The sequence below is a fragment of the Cynocephalus volans genome, chromosome 3, assembly GCF_027409185.1.
Source record: "Cynocephalus volans isolate mCynVol1 chromosome 3, mCynVol1.pri, whole genome shotgun sequence".
Lineage (NCBI taxonomy): Eukaryota > Metazoa > Chordata > Mammalia > Dermoptera > Cynocephalidae > Cynocephalus > Cynocephalus volans.
This window is the reverse complement of record NC_084462.1, coordinates 183305081-183323032: the sequence shown is the minus strand read 5'-3', so window position 1 is coordinate 183323032 and position 17952 is coordinate 183305081. Positions and strand designations below refer to the sequence as shown.

At 63.5% G+C, this 17952-nt stretch overlaps 1 protein-coding gene across 1 annotated transcript in view; it reads right to left on the bottom strand.

The window, feature by feature from the left end:
- The window catches only part of KIF26A (kinesin family member 26A), a 39057-nt gene extending 23633 nt beyond the window's left edge, over positions 1 to 15424 (bottom strand). Inside the window, exons 1-3 of the mRNA XM_063091299.1 lie at positions 15383 to 15424; positions 14840 to 15085; positions 2051 to 2485 (exon numbers count right to left, since the gene is read on the bottom strand). Coding sequence (XP_062947369.1) covers positions 2051 to 2485; positions 14840 to 15085; positions 15383 to 15424 — 723 coding nt within the window. The remainder of the gene's footprint in view (positions 1 to 2050; positions 2486 to 14839; positions 15086 to 15382) is intronic.
- Between the last annotated feature and the right edge of the window lie 2528 nt (positions 15425 to 17952).

Below are 17952 nucleotides of genomic sequence, written 5' to 3'. Positions count from 1 at the left end.
CTTAAATGCCAGGGTGTTATGGTGTGCTGCTGCCCAGCAGGACGCCAGTGCCCCACCGTCTTGGGCCTTGAGCCCATCACCTGATGCTACCCTCGGGTCCAGCCCAACGCCACCTCCTCCAGGAAGCCGCCCAGCTCACCTGAGCAGGAGGTGGTGTCTGCTGCCTCCCTCCTGGGAGCCGCCCCGTGGCACACTCCTGCCCGGCAGCCCAGCTCTCAGCCGGGAGGCACCAGAGGGCCACATGGTGGGGCTGGTCTCCCTCTTCTCAGCCTCACCCCAGGAGCTAATAAATGGAAGAGCGTGGTGGCGAGGCCAGCAGCAGCGGGTAAACATCACACCAACCGGGGGCCAGTGAGTCCCAGAAGCTCTTCCGGTGAGCTCCCTGGGTACCCCGACCCCAAGGACAGGGTGGCCTCAGAAGGATCAGCTCCCAGCTTGGCCAGGATTCTTGTCCAAGGCCACACCAGAGGTGGCAACTTCCCACGAGCACCACCTCGCTGACCTCAGAGGGGCCAGCAAGCCCAGGGAGGGGTACGGGTCTGTCCTGCTTCGGGACTTGCATCAGGCTTTGTCCCAGTCGCTGTGGGGTCCTCCCTGCTCCTCTGTCCACCCTGAACACACCACAGGCAGAGAGACCATCTGCCCGCAGCTGTTTCAGAGACGCCATCACTGGAAATGTACTGAGCAGAAACATGGCTTTCCACGGACATCCACAGATCCCTCTGCCCCCAGGGTTCCGTGGGAGTGGGCGACGCAGGGGGGCTTCTCCACGCAGCCACGCACACCTGTGCGGCACAATCGCCTGGTCCCCTCGCCTCCACCCCCAGCCCACCTCCCTCGATGCCTGGCCCCTCCAGGCTCCCGCACAACCGTTCCCTCTGTGTGCAGGGCCCCTCCCGCTCTGATAGTTTGGAAAACACAGATCTGCAGTGGCACGAAGTGTGCTTCCAAGCCCCGTGCCGGGCACTCGCAGGTCTGCAGCCTTGGTCCTCAACAAGCAGATGGCGCAGCTGAGGGCACAGAGCCCCCAGGAGAAGGTCGGCCCCGAGTCAGGCAGGGCTTGGGCAGAGTGGCTGGCTGGGCCCTTCGGGGGAAAGCCCTCCCCGGAGCCCCCATCACAGTTCATCCCATGCACCCCCCAACCCACACCAACTCCCTCCAGTGTCCCAGGAAACCCCTGACACAATAGCCCACCCTCTCCTGACCCCCCCATCTCCCAGATGGAAAATTGGGAGATGAAGAGGATGCTTGGGAGAGACATCCCCCCAACAGCAAAGCTCCGCAGCTGATGGAAAAGCGGCTGAAGCTCCAAGCCCCCCATCCAGAGCTGGCATCAACTCAGGCCATGGGGCCGATGCCCACGCAGGGCACTCCCCGACAACATCTCGCCCCTGGCCCAGAGCTGACTCCAGGGAGGCCATGCCCACTGCTGTGGGTGACATTCTCAGACACACGTCAGGGCTTCTGGTGGGCCCTGTGGGGAGGGGAGTCTTTGGGGGGAGGTGTATTCCTCAGTCAGCTGTGGCTCGTCAGAAGGACCAGGCCCAGTGCGGAAGTGTACTTGGACCCCTGCGGCTGACTGCAGGCCTCACCCAATGCTCCAGGATGTGCCACTTACCCACGGGCAGGTCTGTGTCACCTGGACCATACCCCTGGGGGCAGCTTGGCCTGGCATAGGGTGTGCATGGCAGGAGAGCTTCAAGGGGGAGTGGCCTCTGGGTCCCCCTCCTCCCAAGGAGATGCTCCCTCCACCCCCAACCCCAGGGGCCAGGGTCTGTTCTTGTACCAGGAGCACTAGGGTCCCTCCATCAGCCCACAGCATCATGTGTGGTCTCAGAAGCAAGGCTGCCCAATACCTGGCGATAGGGGAGGCCCTGCCGACCAGTGCCAGTGCAGGTGGATCAGACATGGGGCCTCGGGGAGCTGCGCTGTGGGACATCCCGGACATGGACAGGGACTCCCAGGAGGGAACCCAGTTTGCCACCATTCCTGCCTGGAGCCCCCAGGAGATCAGCAGACCTCCTACAACCCCCGCACCCAGGGCACTCACCAGACAAGCCGGAGGCAGGAAGCTGTTGACCCTGGAGACGCTCCACATGCCCTCCAGGCACTGCTGGGCCTGGATGGTGACCGTGCTCAGCGCCCCACCAAGACCAGCAGGTGCCACTGACACCTGGACACTGGGCCCAGGTGGCCAGGCCAGACCCTTCCTCCCATCTGGCCCTGCTCGGCCCAGCTGCTGCCCTGCAGGGCCCACCGGCCCTGGAGCATCCCTCAGGCTGGTCATGGCACCAGGGCTGGAGGATGCAAGGCCAGGACCTCCGTGGGGAGCATCGGGATCCTCGCGGCTGGCAGGGGCCTGAAGCAGGCGCAGCGCCTCCTGTGTGAGCTGGTGCAGGTGCGTGGCACAGACGTCACAGCGGCTCTCGGCTTCCGGACGGCATGCTGGCAGCTTGTCCAGAAGCAGAGCAGAGAGGCAAGGATCCTGAGGACAGCAAGGGACAGAGGGTCAGGGCACAGGGCAGGAATGCCAATGCCAGGCACCTGCCACCCGCCACCTGCACACAGCACGGAGAGCTCCTGCTATCCATAACTGATTAATAAGCCTGAACAGTTTCATCCACACGAGCCCAGCAGGAAAATAATTATCAGGGCTTAATAGCAAGGTTCGCAGGACCTTTGATAACTGGCCACCTCCCTGGCCGTTGTCACCGCGCTGACTCACAGCTAACAAGGTGTGTGTGCAGCTCCCTGACAACCAGCCCATCAGCCAAGGTCGCTGGGCCAAGGAGTGACCAGCGGGCTGGCAGGAAGCAGCCCTGTTAAGAAGCAGCCTCTCCTCCACAGCCACCAGGGCCCCTCTCCTCAAACTCGCTCAGGACGTTCCTGCCTCCTCCAAGTCCCCAGCCCCGGTCAGCATCGGGAGGAAAAGGAACTTTGATGCTGCTGTGAATGTGTCCACAGAAGTCAGGCCACATGAAGAAGCTCCGCAGGGGCAGCGAGGCCACTCCAGGTCCCCAAGAAGAGCCGCAGGGCATGGAGACAAGGCCCAGTGCCCACCTCGCTCCAGGTGCACATGGCTCAGCCCCCCCCAAGGTCTGAGCCACTTGGTGGGCTGTGTCCTACCACCCGGGGCCCCCCTTCCCTGAACTGGGGGAACACATGGCTCTCTCCAACCGTGAGACTGGTGTCCAGGTATGACTAAAAACAGGAGCCAGGGGAGCCCAGAGGGGGACCCTCATCCAACCTGGATGTCAGGGAGGACATCCTGGGGATGTGACCCTCCAAATCTCACTAGGAGAGAAACTTCCAGAGGTTTATTCCCATAAGCCCACTCCCTACCCCTCAACCGCTCCCACTAGGCTCTGCCCCGGCCTTCTCCAGGACAGCCCTGCAGGGGTCAAGGCCCAGGCCAGGGCCTGTCGTGTTCTCGGAGGAGTGGGCTCAGCCCATCCCCATCCCCACCTCTTCCCCATGGGCTGGACCCCAACTGCAGGGAAACTGGCCCAGGCAGCCGCTCAGACAAGCACCAGCCCAGCCCTGGCTGTGACTGTGACCACCCAGTGCCAACCCGACAGAGCACAGGGTCCTTTCCCAGCAGGTCGACCCCACCAGCCCTACTCCTCCCCCTCACCTCTAGCCTGGGCCTCCCTCCTGCCCTGGCCCCAGGAAGGTCCCTGCTGGCTGGCAAGTCTGGCTCCAATCCAGCCACCCTGGTGGCCACAGAAGGACCGCAGCCTCCTCGAATATGCCCATTTCTCATGTGAGGAAGCTTGAGGCCACCATCTCACGGGGTGTCTCATCCACCCCATCCACATTCCCTGAGCCTGCCTTGCAGCTGGCCAAGCCCTTGCCCACAGACACCCGGGAGGCTCACAGTGGTGACAGCTATGGCCCAGGGGTAGCTGGTGCTGTGAGGGGACACTGCTGGCCCAGTGTGAGCAGGCAACCACTCTTCTCCTTGTCCCCAGTTCCATCCCCACTCCCTGCAGTGGCTGTCATCCTCTCAGACCCCATAGCCCCAGGCAGGCCAGGTTGTGACCCTGCCAGGCCCAGCCACTCAGGAAGGAAGGCCAGGCTGAGAGCCCACAGAGCTTCTGATGTGCCTGCCGTTTCTGGTCCCCATTAGTGGACACCCCACCCCCTCCTGCACTCCCACAGGATTCACTGAGGTCAGCCACGCGGAGCCCTGCGAGGCGGGGCCAGCCCCCACCAGAGACCTGCAGAGGGGCTGCTGGTGGGTGCAGAAATGCTCAGGACCCCCACTCGGCTCTGCTAATGCAGCCAGCGGGCACACAGGTCCACACGTGGAATCCAGACTCCCCTCTCAGCTGCCCCCCCTCCAGGGTCCCTGCCCTGCCTCACTCCCCAGCCATAGGCTGAGGGCAGAGGGGGCCTGTTTTTCTGATTACGCTGGTTTTTCCACTCAGCAGGAGGCGATGGTGGTCGGGTGTGCAGGGAAGGAAGTGACCGCCTGCTGCAGCTATCAACCCAACTGGAAAGGCAGCCCAGATCCCAGCCCAGCCCAGCCCCAGTCCTCACCCCCTCCCCACCCCACCCCCAGCTCCTACCTCAGGCCCCAGGTCAGGCCCGGCAGCCTGTTATACTAGGACCTCTGGACAGGCCAGAAGGCCTCCGCCTGCCTTGGGGACCTCAGGCCTTGGAGGAGCCCACCCCTGCCACCCCCTCCACAGCCTGCACGGCAGGAGGCAGGAAGGAAAGCCGGAAGGGCAGGCCAGGGCAGAGCCAGGCAGGGCAGGGAGGTTGCCCTGACCAACCTGAGAATGCACCAGCCCCCCCATCGGCCTGGCCAGGCAGAGGGTGGGAGGGAGGAGATGACAGGAAGCCCAGCAGCCCCAGCCCAGTTCCCCCTGCCCAGGCCCCCGTCAAGCTGGGTCATCAGGAATCCAGACAGCAGCTGCCCACGAGGCCCCAGCCATATGCAGGCCTTGGGCACTGGTCATCAAGCCCCAAGTGGGAGCCGCGGGGGTCTGTGCTAGGAAGGGGGTGGCCCAGCAAGCTCGAGCCCCCACCAGGGAGACAGCCAAAGAGCAGCCAGCACAGGACCTCTGCCAGGACGCCTTCCCCCGCGGCTGCCCCTGCACCCTAGCAGGCCGGCACCAAGGCCAAAGCCCACTTTTGGACCAAATCCCCCCCAAGACAGGCAGCCAAGCCCCCCCCACTGGGTTTCTCACCATCCCCACCCCCACCCACGGCCCAGCTGCTCCATGGGAGATGCAAGAGGGCACAGTCTGATGTCCCAGCATGCACAGGGCCATCTCACCAGCCCTGGTCACATGGTGAGATGGAGGCAGAGGCCAGAGAAGAGGAGAGACCTGCCTGGGGGCAACCCTGAATGGGGCAGAGAACCCCCTGCAGCCCTGAGCCCCTCAAGCATACCAGGCAGCACTGGCTGGCCCAGCACAGGGGCCCAGACACTCACTGCATGCCCGGGTCACTCAGCCACACACCCCGCTCAAGACCTCCCCATCTGCCAGGCCAGCCTGGGGGTCAGCACCCTCGCCCGGCATTCAGAGCTCCAAGGAGGGGGTGCAGGGAGGGGCTTCTCCCTGGGAGCTGCTGCTGGCCTCTCTAGCAGTGGGCACCACGGCGCCCCGGAGGTGAGGGAGAGGGTCTCCAGGCCACCTGCTGTTCCCTGCACTGCAGCCCAAAGCCACCGCCCTAGGACTAGACAAAGGCAAGTCAGGCCCTGCAGCTCCGCCCCCCTCCACACCCACATCCTGCGCCTTCCACAGCAGAAATGCCACTGATCCTGCACCTTCGAGACCCCTGCCCAGGCAGGGGAGGAGGGGGAAGCTGAGGAGGGCAGCCCTGGCCATCCCAGCAGCTCAGAGTGGCCACAGGCCCAAGCCCCCAAGGAGTCACTGCCCCAATTTCAGGCCTTTTTACCCCTGAAAGCCCCAGCCACCAGGCCTGCCTGCCACCCACCCCTCCGAAGGGAAGCCTCGCGCCTTCAGAAAGACAGTAATTACCCCACTGCAAAATATTACTTTTAATTTCCTCTTTACTGTCTAATTAAACAGATGTTTTACTTTCATTGGGAATGTCTTTCTCAATTCGATTCAATTCAGCAGCATATGCAGTCAGTCTCACACCACCCAGGTTTTGGGGAGCCCCCCCACTTACAAATGATGACTTCTCATTTTTTATTTTGTGTCTGGGGTCTCTGAGTTGCTTTAAGGAATCCTTACATTTTCTCCTGCACGGGAAGCCCAGAGGGACTTCACCAGGGACACAGCCACTCCATCGTCCCTGCCAGGAGAGAAGTCACCCAGCTCCGAGGCCAGCCAACTACCAACCACCCCTCCCCACTGCTGTGGAACAGAACAGGAGCTAACCAGACCTCCCCCCAGCTGAGGCCACCATAGGGCAGGGGGAAGGGCGTCCTGCTCCCAGGTCAGAGAAGCAACACAATCAGGCCCCAGACCCCAACTGGCTGAGACTCTCTCTGAGCACCCATCACCCCCTCTCTACAAAGGGGACCCCAACACCCACTGTCTGGGCAAATAGTACCAGAGTCTCAGGGGGTCCCTCCCTGCTCCACCATAGTCAGGCGGGGTATGTGGATGGCCAAGCATGGGGACCCTACAGGCCACAGTCCCTCTACCTGGTCCCCCCCTCCCTCCCCAAACAAAGCGTGCTGGGCTGTGACCCGCGCAGCCACCATTTCCGGAGTTGACAATAGATTCAGGAAGGGCCTCCCAGCTGCCAGGCCTGCTGTCGAGGACATTCCTGTCTCGTGCAGCCTGGTGGGGCAGGGGATGCGGAGCCAGGGGCTCAATTTTCCAGCCTGGAAACCAGCCAGCCACACCTTGGCTGTCCCCAGCCCCTCCCCCCAAGCAGGGCACCTCACTAAACACCCAGACCCTCCCTCATCCACCAGACAGGACCCTGGAGACGATTCTCATCCTATCCTCTGCAGATCTGAAGGTCTCCTGGCCGACCCAGGCCTTTCTCCTCTGCCAGGGGGGATGGGAACAGGGGGCACAGCCCAGCCCACCCAGCACCACCCGGCACGCCGTCCCCAGGGCCCTGTGCCAGGCACCAGCCCAGCTGGACAGCTCGGGACACAGACTAGCTTATTGAGACCCTCCTCCCCTCAATGGCCTCTCCTGTCCTCCACCCGATGCCACAGCCAGGGTGCTGGGGACCGCGGGAGGCTGAAGGCCAGATGGCCAAGGATGGCCTCAGCTGGGTGGGGTGGCACTGGGGCAGTCATCAGGACACCCACCACTCAGAGGAGGCACTCGGTGCGCTGCAGGGACTTGGGGTCACCTGGACATTCAATCCAACTATGGGTGCAGGTTGTGGCCACTGGGCAAGGCATGGAGAGCCTGTGGGCCTCAGTTTCCTCATCTGAGCAATGGGGCAACAGAGCATCTTCCATGGGCTGCAGCAGATTCCCGCTGCAAGGATTGGGTACACCATCCCCTGAAAGTCCGGCTGCAGCAGGGGTTTGCAGGCGCCACTCGGGAGGGCTCTGAGCCCCAGGGAAGCCCCTGCTTCCCAGCAGGCCCAGGTATCGCTGAGTGGATACGTGGAAACCTCAGCAGAGGGGTGGCCTCAGATCATTCCAGACCACCAGCCTCCTCCAATGAGGCTGCCAAGAGAGCCCAGGGTTGGGATGGCAGGCGAGGCCCAGGCCTGCTGCTCTTTCAGTATAGGACTTCCTGAGACACCCCAGGCCCGGGCCACTGCTGCAGGGCTGGAACTCAACCCCACTCCGACCCCCCCCCAGAACTTCCACCCTGCTCCACTTGCCCTTATCACCATGCCTACCAACCAGGACACAGTCTGCACGTGGGCTCCGGGCATGCCCATCTCAGAGCTTTTCATGTTCCCACCACCTGGAGATCGTCGCCTCATTGGTGAATTCTGAGAGATCAAATGCCACCGCCTCCAGGAGGCCCTCCTGGATGCTCCCAGCAGCTCCTTCCCAGAGCCTCCCTCCCGGGCCTGCAGCACTTGGCCTGAGGGCACAAACTCTGGAGGGGAGAATCGGGGTGAGTCTGGATCCCCCAGTTGCCAGCTTTTTGGCCCTGGGCGAGTTATTCATATGCTGGTGCCCCATCTTTCTTCTCCATGGCGATGGTGGAGCGTAAGTGCTTGGGGTCTGCTGCCTGGCTGCCCAGCTCCCAGGCTCCCCGCCCCCTTGCCTCACACACAGGCTCAGCTGGCAGGCCAGACGCCAGGATAACTGCACCGGGATGAACGTCAGCCTTCCCTGCCCATCTGCAAAGGGGAAGGGACCTGTGCCCCACAAGGGCAGCCTGTCCCACAGCCCCAAGCCAGGACCAGGCCTACCCTCTTCACCATTTACCCAGCAGAGAAAAGACACCGAGCAGGACGGGCCCCTAGCACTGTCCCAAGACCGAGCACCAGACACACCACTGCCAGGCAGCCCAGGCTGCACCGGCCTGACAACTCCCTGCGGAGCAACAGGGCCACCCACCCCTGCAAGTGACCACCTTGCTTGCTGGCTACCATGGGCATGACCCTTTTACAGACTGAGGCTCAGGGTGGCTAAGACACTTGCCTCAGGCCACACAGCCTGGGCAGCAGAGCTGGGTTTGAACCCAGGCTTGGGTGACTCTAGGGCCCCTACTCCTGAGCCTTACCCCTTGCTGTCCCCTAGTTGGCCCCCCTCTTGGGGAAACCCTGGGCCATTGGGGAAGCCCCTGACCCACCCTTGGGAGAAGAATGGAGTTTCAAGGTGGAAGGCAAAGCCTAGAGGATAAGAAATCCTGGAGCCACATCCCAGATTCTGTCTCCAGCTGAAGGCAAGTGTGGTGGCCGCAGGAAGGGGTGGGGGCTGAGGAGAGGAGACCCTAGGGACAAGAGCAGGAGGGGCCTGTGGCTGAGCTCAGGGCAGCCACTGAACGGGCTAAGTGAGATGGCTTCAGGACAATCCCTTGGGGTTTGGACAGGCCAAGACTGTGGTACTGGAGGGAGTTGCAGGGAGCCTGGGAGGCAGAGCTGGGCTGTGGCCACAGGCCATAGCTGTGAAGTGAGGAGGAAGGACAGGGACAGGACATCTGGGCAGGGACCCACACTGCAGCCTAAGCCCCAAGCAGGGCAACGGGCGAGGGCCAGTGCCTGCATGCTCCACCCAGAAACAGAGGCAGCAGCTCCAGCCGCATCCATCAGGTGGGGTCAGAAGTTGACAGACGTGGCGTGGAAGAGCATCCACCAGGAGAAATGGCAGGCGCAGGTGGCCTGGCGTTGGGACCTGCAGGACCGTAAACCTGTCAGCCCTGAGCGCCTGGCTCAGCCCACCCACCCCCTCCCCAGCCCCAGCTCCACAGCCAAAGCCTGGGATGCTGCCAGGGTAGGGGGACCAAGACCAGGGAGCCCTCCCATGGAGTACCAGGGAGCCCTGCAGACAGCCTTGGGCTCCCAGGCCCTCAGGGTCCAGCCTGAAAGATGTCTCCTGGGAGAGACAGTTGTGAATGGAGCTGCCTGTCTGCAAATCCTTAACAGTGTGACACAGGAAATGAACGTGCCCCTTTGCCCCAGGAAGAGCAGAAGTAATGACTCAGCCCAGGGACCCTGCTCACAGGCAAACTGAGGCCCTGCAAAACAGGGACCTCACCAGAGGGGGTGGTGGCCTCTGGTCCAGGCTGCCCCTCTCACCCAGGAAAGCTCTGTCAGGCAATGTTCACCCCAGTGGGAAGGGAGAACCCAGAGCTCAGAGCTCAAAGAGCTGAGAGAGTGGCCATGCTTGGGCCCTGAGGCTCACAGAGGCCAGAGGACCCAGCCCGGCCGCCACCAGGAACCCGCTGGAGACAGCCCAGCCTCAATGGCCACTCCCCTCCATGGCGCAGGCTCACCCTTCCCAGGTCCAGATAAGTGGACAAGGCCAGACACAGCAAGGGCACACTCAGTCCATTCTTACTCTATTTATTTACTCTTGGCCCACACCGTCTTGTACAAAGATCGTGTGGTGCTTTCAGGAACTACACAATACAAATTAAAAACAAGACCATGCAACTAGAGACAGCCACCATTAGAACAAATAGGAATGGTCAGTTTCCCTAAAAGACATAAGAAAAGTCCCATGTGGCTATCCAGACCTAAACAGTAGACTTGCTGTGAGCTTCCTGGCAGGCAAAGGAAAAGGGGAACTAGATTTTCTTTGCTATTTAAGGCAAGAAACAGCTCTTCTGACTCCCAAATATGACATCCTTCCAGGACACTCAAGGGCGCCTTGGGAAGGCCCCAGACCCATTTCCTTAACCCACTCCCAACCTTCACCAGCACGACTCTGAGCAGCTCAAGTTTTGGGTGTAACTGCAGTCTCCCTCCTTCCCCGACCTCCACTTCTCAGCAGAGAGGCAGTGAGGCCAGAGACCACAGCTCACATCCCTGCCCAGCCCCACATCTGACCACTCCCCTGGAGCAAGTCCCCTTCCCTAAGACACAAAGTTTGTACCCCGGAACCCACGGTGCCTGCACCCAGCCAGCTGCCAATGCTCTCTCTGCCCTGGCTGAGGTGCAGAAGGTCGTGGCTCACATTTCTTAAACTCAGATCCCTCCTCAACTGCCCACCCGCAATCCCTGAGACCATAGACCAGAAAAGAAGATAAGATGAGCACAAGAGTGGGCCCTCATCCCATCACATGCTGAACCCGACCATCCACCTAGAGAGGAGGAGCCAACCCAGGGTGGGAGGGTGAGGCTGGGCCGGACCGGGCCTCCTCTCAGCCCTGCCTGGACTCAGACCCCAGAGCAGCCTGGAGGCCTACGAGCCCACACACCCCAGCTGCAGGAGCAGAAATCTTCCCAGCTGAGTCACCCCGTCCTCTGCCAGCTGGGAGACTGCCCAGCCGCAGGCCAGCCCCAGGGAGCACCCGCCCCTCTCACACCTCTCCTGGCTCCCATCAAAGCCTGTTGACACCTGGGCTCAGCTGAGCAACACTGCTGACGCCAGGGGCCCCACCCAGCAAAGCCCTGAGGCAGACACCATCGCCCTGGCATGGAGGTGGCCCCAGAAGTGGGCAGAGCCCAAGCCAGGCTCCAAACAGCATGTGGGGGTGGCAGCCCCGAGCCTGGAGTCCAGGACTCTGACCCCAGGTGGCAAATTTCCATCATCAGATGGGTTGGGCCCAGCCCAGCCCTCCCAGGACCACAGCCTGTTTGGTGGCGATAGTCCCAGGACTCCAAAATCACAGCGTAATCAGAACTGGGGACTGTGGAGACAGAGTATGTCCCCACCCATCCAGGGGGCTGGGAGGGCTTCCTGGGAGAAATGACAGGCAAATGGAGAGCTGACAGGAATGCCCACCCACCCAAAGTAACGACAGAGGAACGCAGACGTGCTACGAGCAGCCTCCTAGGGGTAACAGGCACCGACCAGGACACGGAGACCGGCAGGAGGGCTCCAGGCCCCTGCCCCATGACAGCGGCTCCCTGGAGCTAGAGCACAGCACCTCAGATGGGGGCCGAAAGCCACGGCCTCCATGGCAGCCTTGCTTCACTGTTTGGCTTGGTGACAATTTGAAGGAATGCTTGGTGCTGCCCAAGCAGGAAGTTGGCCATCACCGGTGGTTCTGGAACACCAAGGAGGCAGCAAAGAGAAGACCCACTGCCTGGATGAGCAAAAGATTTGCAAGAGCTAAACGAGAATTGATCATTCTCCCCATTTGGGGTGATAATCAATTCAGTGCAAGTACTGACACTTGGAATGCCACAGAGTCTCTGGAGGATTCACCACCTCTGCAAGCCAGGTCCAGGCAGCAGCTGGAACAGATCCCCAAGCAGGATCCCACCCCACCCCCTTGCAGTAGGGAATAATCCTTCATAGAGGAAAGGAGGTCACCATCCTCCTTGGGAGTCAGAGAGCTGGAGTCCAGGCCCAGCAGCACTCTGGTAACCACCAGCAGGGCACAGAAGGAAAAACCTGGTCACTTAGTCATTCAACAAACATTTCTGGTGATCTGGACCTCTTGCCTGCTCTGGCAGGGCTACCACTTGGGGGTGGCACCCTGGGCTGGGGTGGGGAACAAAGAAAAGGGTCTGCTGGAACTTGGTGACCAGTTGAGGACACAGGACGGAGAGGGGTATGGGGGCCTCACGTATGGTAGAAAGAGGAAGGGCCATCTTTGGCCTGCTGAGTGGGAGGTGCTGTGCTGTGAGCCCCCGTGGGGAGTCTCGGAGTTGGGTGCACCTAGGAAGGGAGCACAGAGCACCAGAGCAGGGAAACGGCAGGACCTCCCATCCAGGAAGCTGGGGGGCCTGCGGGGAGGAAGGTGTCTGTGGCAGGGGAGGGTGGGAAGGTACACAGTCCAAAAGGACACAGCCCATGAGAGAAAGGACCCTTGGGGGTCATGGAAGCCAGTCTCCAACCACCACATACCCTGGGCACCCAAAGACCTGTGCACAGCATGAGTCTGAAGCCCCTATCTCAGCAAGTAGCGGCTAGGGTGTGAGAGCTCGCCCTGTCCTGGGCGCTGCTGTGTACCTGTGAAATGGGTACACAGGGGGACCTGTGTTACAGAGAAAAAAACCAAGGCCAAGAACCCTCAAGGAACCTGCCGGAGGTCCCGCAGTGGAGAGCTGCCTGTTGGCAGGAGGGTAGGCAAGAAGCCAGCCAAGCCTGCCCCTCGACCCTCTAAGCCTCCCCTACAACTAAGACGAGGCAGAGATCCCCAAAAGGCAGGGTCCCAGCCCCACCCCCAGGCTCAGCTGTGCAAGCCCAGCAAGGTTCCTCCCTTCCTTGGGCCGCCATAGATCCAAGTGTAAGACAGGGAGATGCAGGCAACGTTTCTGTAAACAGTAAAGTGCTGTCCTCAGGAAGCTCATCTCCCCATGATTTAAAATAAGAAACAGACCCCTAGTGAAAGTTCTAGAACATCAACTTTAGATTCCCAGTGCCACCTTAGTCTTTGAGGGCAGAGCCCAGTGTTCCCTGGACAGCGCACCAGACTCTGAGGAGTGCTCGCTGGGGCTCGCCCACGGCCAGTGACCCTCCCAAACCAAAAGCAGGAGCAGCTGCGTCAGCACAGCTGGACCAGGCTGTGGCTCAGCCAGGATGCTGCAGAGAGCCCAGGCCACATGGGTAACAGGACAAGGTCCCAGGGTCTCAGGCATAGCCCCCCATGCCTGTGGCTTTCCATCTGCTCTGGAGAAACAATGGGCAATGGGGCACACGACCCTACAGGTTGGACAGCACCCTCAGAACGGACCCTGGAGGCCACCCCATCTGACAAAAGAGAAAACAGAGCAGGAGAGGGGATCCCAGAGCAGGACAAAGCCTTGGCCCACTCCCCCAGCCCAGAACCTTGGTCTGCTGGTGCCAGGGCCAGCCAGGGAAGTGGTGATCCCTGACCTGCACTGCCAAGGAGCGCCCCATGTCTAAGGCCAGACTCAGGGGAGGCTGGAGATGGGAGGTCAGGGGCTTTCCTGATGAGCCTTCTGCAGGAAGAGACCCTGAGACGCCCCTGATGAGGGACCTTGAGTCCACCAGAACCTGGTGTGACCTGCAGCTCTCTTCAGCAGAACCCCAGCCCGCCTGCGGTGAGCCAGTAACCTGCCTTCAGCCGGTCCAGGCCTACTCCACTGGGCAAGGCCCACTCCAAGGGGGTGAGGCCAGCCTAGTCACTAAAGCCCCTGCTGTCTCTGGCTTCTGTTTCCCTTAATGGGGTAGCAAGACGGCTCCTTAGCTCTGATGAGCCCATAGGAGTCTGTCCGAAATCACCCTCTCGTGGGGGCCCTCAAGGGTCCTCCACTGTCTTTTAAACCAGATACAGGCCATTTGGGACACAGAGTTTGGCAAAGGCTGCGGCCTGCTCAGAACAGCGGATTTCAGGGGGTCCTATAACTCCTGAAGGTCTGGAGAGGGTGCCCAGGACAGAAACCAGACTCAGTCCATGCCCCACCCTGCCCTGTCCCAGACAGGGAACGTGGGGCACCAGGAACACAGGGTTTCACTCCCACCCCAGACCACACAACCCTCCTTGGAGAACTATATTTAGATTCAATGGGGATTATGTGGACTTCCCAGGAACTCTTTCAAAAAGACTGAAGGTCAGGCAGGACGGGCTTCCTCTGGAGACCCCCACCTCCCCAGCCTTTGCAAACTTCCAGGGAGCATTGTTCCCTGGAACAATGGTCCCCACGCCTTCCAAGACCAGGGCAAGCCCATCGGCTGGAAAATCCAGTAGCACCCTCTCCTGGGCAAGCACCTTGCCAGCTGGAGCTGGAGACTGAGCCTGGGGAACACAGAGGCCCAGCAGCTCAACTCCCAGATGGGTGGCTCCTGCCCAAGGTGTCAGAGTCCCAGGACTCTGTGTGGGACACACAGTTCTTATACGTGACGCTGGGAGAGGGGCAGCAGGGACCCCCACCCCCCTGCAGGGGGCAGCCAACTCTCTCACCCTCCACGGCCTCCTGCCCTAGATGTGCCATCCAGATACCTGGCTGGGGGCCCAGGTGCCCCAAGGGAAACATGGCACCAAGTAACCTCTTGCTTCTGGCGGAGGGGGGGTGTGTGCGGGGGGTTCCTCCCTGGATGGAGTCCCTGCCACTCTCCCCTACCCCTCCCAAACACAGATGTGTGGTTCCAGCTGCAGGACATCTGCACTGGGGGAGAAACGCCTGCCCAACCCTCCTCCCATCCTGCAGCAGAACCGCCCCCAGGATTAGTGGCCCCAACTCACAACACACCATGTCACAGATGGGGAGACTGAAGCCCAGACAGAAGGGACTGGCTGAGAACACTCCTGGAACCAGTGGCAGGGCTGGAAGGGAACTTCACTTCCCTCCCTCCAAGCCCCAAGGTCTCACAAGTCCCAGTGTGGCCCTGTCCCAGGTCACTTACCCGGAGGGGCGTCCCGGGCCCGCTGACCAACTTCCACGCCTGTCGCTTGAGCTCCACGAGCTTCGTGTGGCAGTGGCGGCACCAGCCTCCTCCGCCGGCCGAGTGGCCCTGCTCTGCGCTGGCCCCGGCGCCCTCGGGCGCAGGGCGGCTGCCGCATGGGTCCTGGTCTGGCCTGGCGGGCAGCCCCTTGCGGGCGGACACCTCCAGCAGCGGCAGCGCCTCACGGGCCGGACCGCCCTCGGCCACCTGCAGGGGGTGAGGATGGAAGGGGACAGTGAGCCTGGGCCGCTGGACGGCGCCACCCCGGGACCGCGCACTGGCGACTCCAGATCTCAGAGAGTCCGGGCCCAAAGTGACCCTCTCGCCAAAGTTATCAGCGCTGGGCGCGAACCTAGCGCCCAGCCTCTCTCTCCAGCCCCCTAGCAAGAGGCCCCGCGCCCCGCGGCGCCGCGCACCCCGCGTGCATCTGTGGCGTCCCGGCTCTGTCCCGGGATTGTCCGCCAGGCCCCCACCGCCTCGCTCTCCCGGCCCGGCCGCGCGTACCGCGGGCTGCGCCGCACGCAGAGGGACGCCGCGGCCGCCCATGGCCGGAGCGCAGGAAGGGCCGGGCGGGCGGCTAAGTGATCCTGCCCGGGAGCGCCCCCATGGCCCTGCCCGCCGCCCCAAGTTCGCGGCGCGGGCGAGTGGCGGAGAGCGCGCGGAGGAGGCGGGCGCGCCCGGGAGCCGGGGGCGGGGCGGGGCGGGGCGAGGGCGAGGGCGAGGGCGGGGCGAGGGCGGGGCGAGGGCGGGGCGAGGGCGGGGCGAGGGCGGGGCGAGGGCGGGGCGAGGGCGGGGTGGGGACGGGGCTCCCGGGGCGGGGACCGAGGGCCGGGGAGCCATGACGGCCGCCCCCACCACCCCAGTGCTGGGTTGTGCTCGGGGCGGGGGGACTTCCTACTTCCCTGCGCGGCCCCTCCTACTCCAAAGACCCCGACCTGTTAGGGGAGTCCCTGCCCCGGGGAGGGGCGCCGGGGGCCGCGGTGAGACACAGTGATGCACAAGCGCATGCGCCGCCCGCTCCTGTCGCGGGACACCCGGTCTGAGCGTCTCCTGGGAGGCCCCGACCCACTCATCGCTTTACAGGCGGGGAGACTGAGGCTGCGAAGGGCAAGGTTTAGCCTAAGGACACACAGCGACGTGGGACCAGGAAGGGGCTGGACCTCGGCCCCCAGAGTCCCGTCGCTTTTTGCAGCCAATCCAGTTCACTCCGCGTGTCGCGGGCCACCCTTTGAGTCTAACTGTCGCTCGTGGGTGAGTGTCGCAGCGGTCTGCGCCTCGGATGCGCGGTGCCCATACGGGTGTATCTGTGTCTCGGCGTGTCTGCGAGCAGCACGTGTGCCGGAAAGTGGGTGTGCGCGCCGTGCCGCCGGGAAGCGGGAGGAGGTGGCGCGGTGGGCCCCGGGGTGTGCGCGGGACCTGTTGTCAGCAGGCCTGGCAGATGGGAACTTAGCTCCGGAATTCATTGCCTGTTTGTCTGGTGCTGAGAGGTCGCTGCCTTCCCCCGGCAACCAGTTGCTTTCGCCCCAGCCGGGTCCTAAGTGTCGCCGCCATCCGGCGCCGCAGGCAGCTCCAGGGCCAGGCTCCAGGTCAGCCCGGAACCCCTGGTGGAGCTAAGCGGGCGCGGTGGCCCGGCTCCCGTGACGCGAGCGCCCCCTGCCTGCCGCCTCGCACACAGGCTCCGAGGCTCCGGAGACCCCGCGCCACGCGTCCCGGGCGGGTGTGCACCGCGGGGATCCGGAGGACCCGAGACAGAGCAGAAGACCGCGGCCTGCGGCTCCCCGCGCACACGGTGAGACCTTTGCACAGACTGGAGCCGTCTCCCGCCTCTCCAGAGCCGGTCAAAGCAACCCTCCCTTGACTTGGGCCGTCCTCCCCGCCCACGCACACACTCCCCAAGAAAGTGGGGCTGATGATCCACTCCTGGCTTTCCGGGTCGGTCATGACCTGAGGGGTCTGCGGACGCGGGGCGCGGGGTGAGGAATCCCCACTCTCTTTGCGATCTCGAATCCTCCAACCCCTTCCCACCCAGCCCGGGAGCTGGAAGCTCTTCTTCCCTATCTCATCGCAGCTGGGAAAAGGAAAGCAGGCGTCAGACCACGTCGGGACGTGGGTGCCCTGAGACACCACCCCCACCCACCACCGACCTCGCTCACGCACCCCGCTCAGTGACGGCACACAGCACCGCTCCCGCACCTCAGCTGCTCGGGGACGCACACACCCGGGGCCCAGGAAGCGCGCTCCGCACACCCTCTCAACACACACACACAAAAACTCCCCGCGCGCACCCCCAGACCGCGCCGCCGTCGGGAATCTGGTCCTGCGCCCGTGGCCAGCCGCACCTGCAACTTCGGCTCACGCCCCGCTGCGGCGCCTCGGGAAGCGCACGCTCACGCCCTCCACCCGGTTCCAGCGCCGCAGACCCCGGAGGTGCCCGCGGGAGCCGAAGTCAGCCACCGGACCGCCCGACCCCCGCCTCGCCTGTCCCAGCAAGACGCAAGTCCCGGCGCTGCGCTCTCCACCCTAGCTGACTGCCTTGGCTCGGTCCGGTCAGGACGCAGCCTTAAGGGAGAGGGAGCGGGGGCAGCACCAACGGGGGAAAGGACGGCAGCGAGTCCCCCGCCCGGGCGGCCGGACTGGTCTCGGGACCCGCTGCCTCCTCGGCGCACCGCACCCCGAGCCGCGAGAGCCGCGCGGCAAAGTCGCGGGACAGCGCCTCCTCCGCCAGCCCGGCCCCGCCGGCCCTCACCTTGCCTCGCCGCCGCAGGAGGTGGCTGGTGAAGCCCAAGATGATCTCTGAGTCCAGGCAGAGCGCCCCCATCTCCAGCAGGCTGGGAGCCTTGCGGGGCGCACCGTGGGGCGGCTCGGGCGGCCCGGGCAGCGCCATGGAGGAGCGGAGCGCGGGGAGCGGCCCCGAGCGCCTCCCGCCGCCGCCGCCGCCCCGCCCGCGCGCTCACTGGCCGCGCGCCCGCCGCCGCCGCGCCCCGCCCGGTGCAGGGCCGCCCGCCAGGCTCCCAGTGCTCGGCGGCCCGCGCCCCCCGGCCTCGCGCTCGCTCCACGCCGCGCGCCCCCGCGCT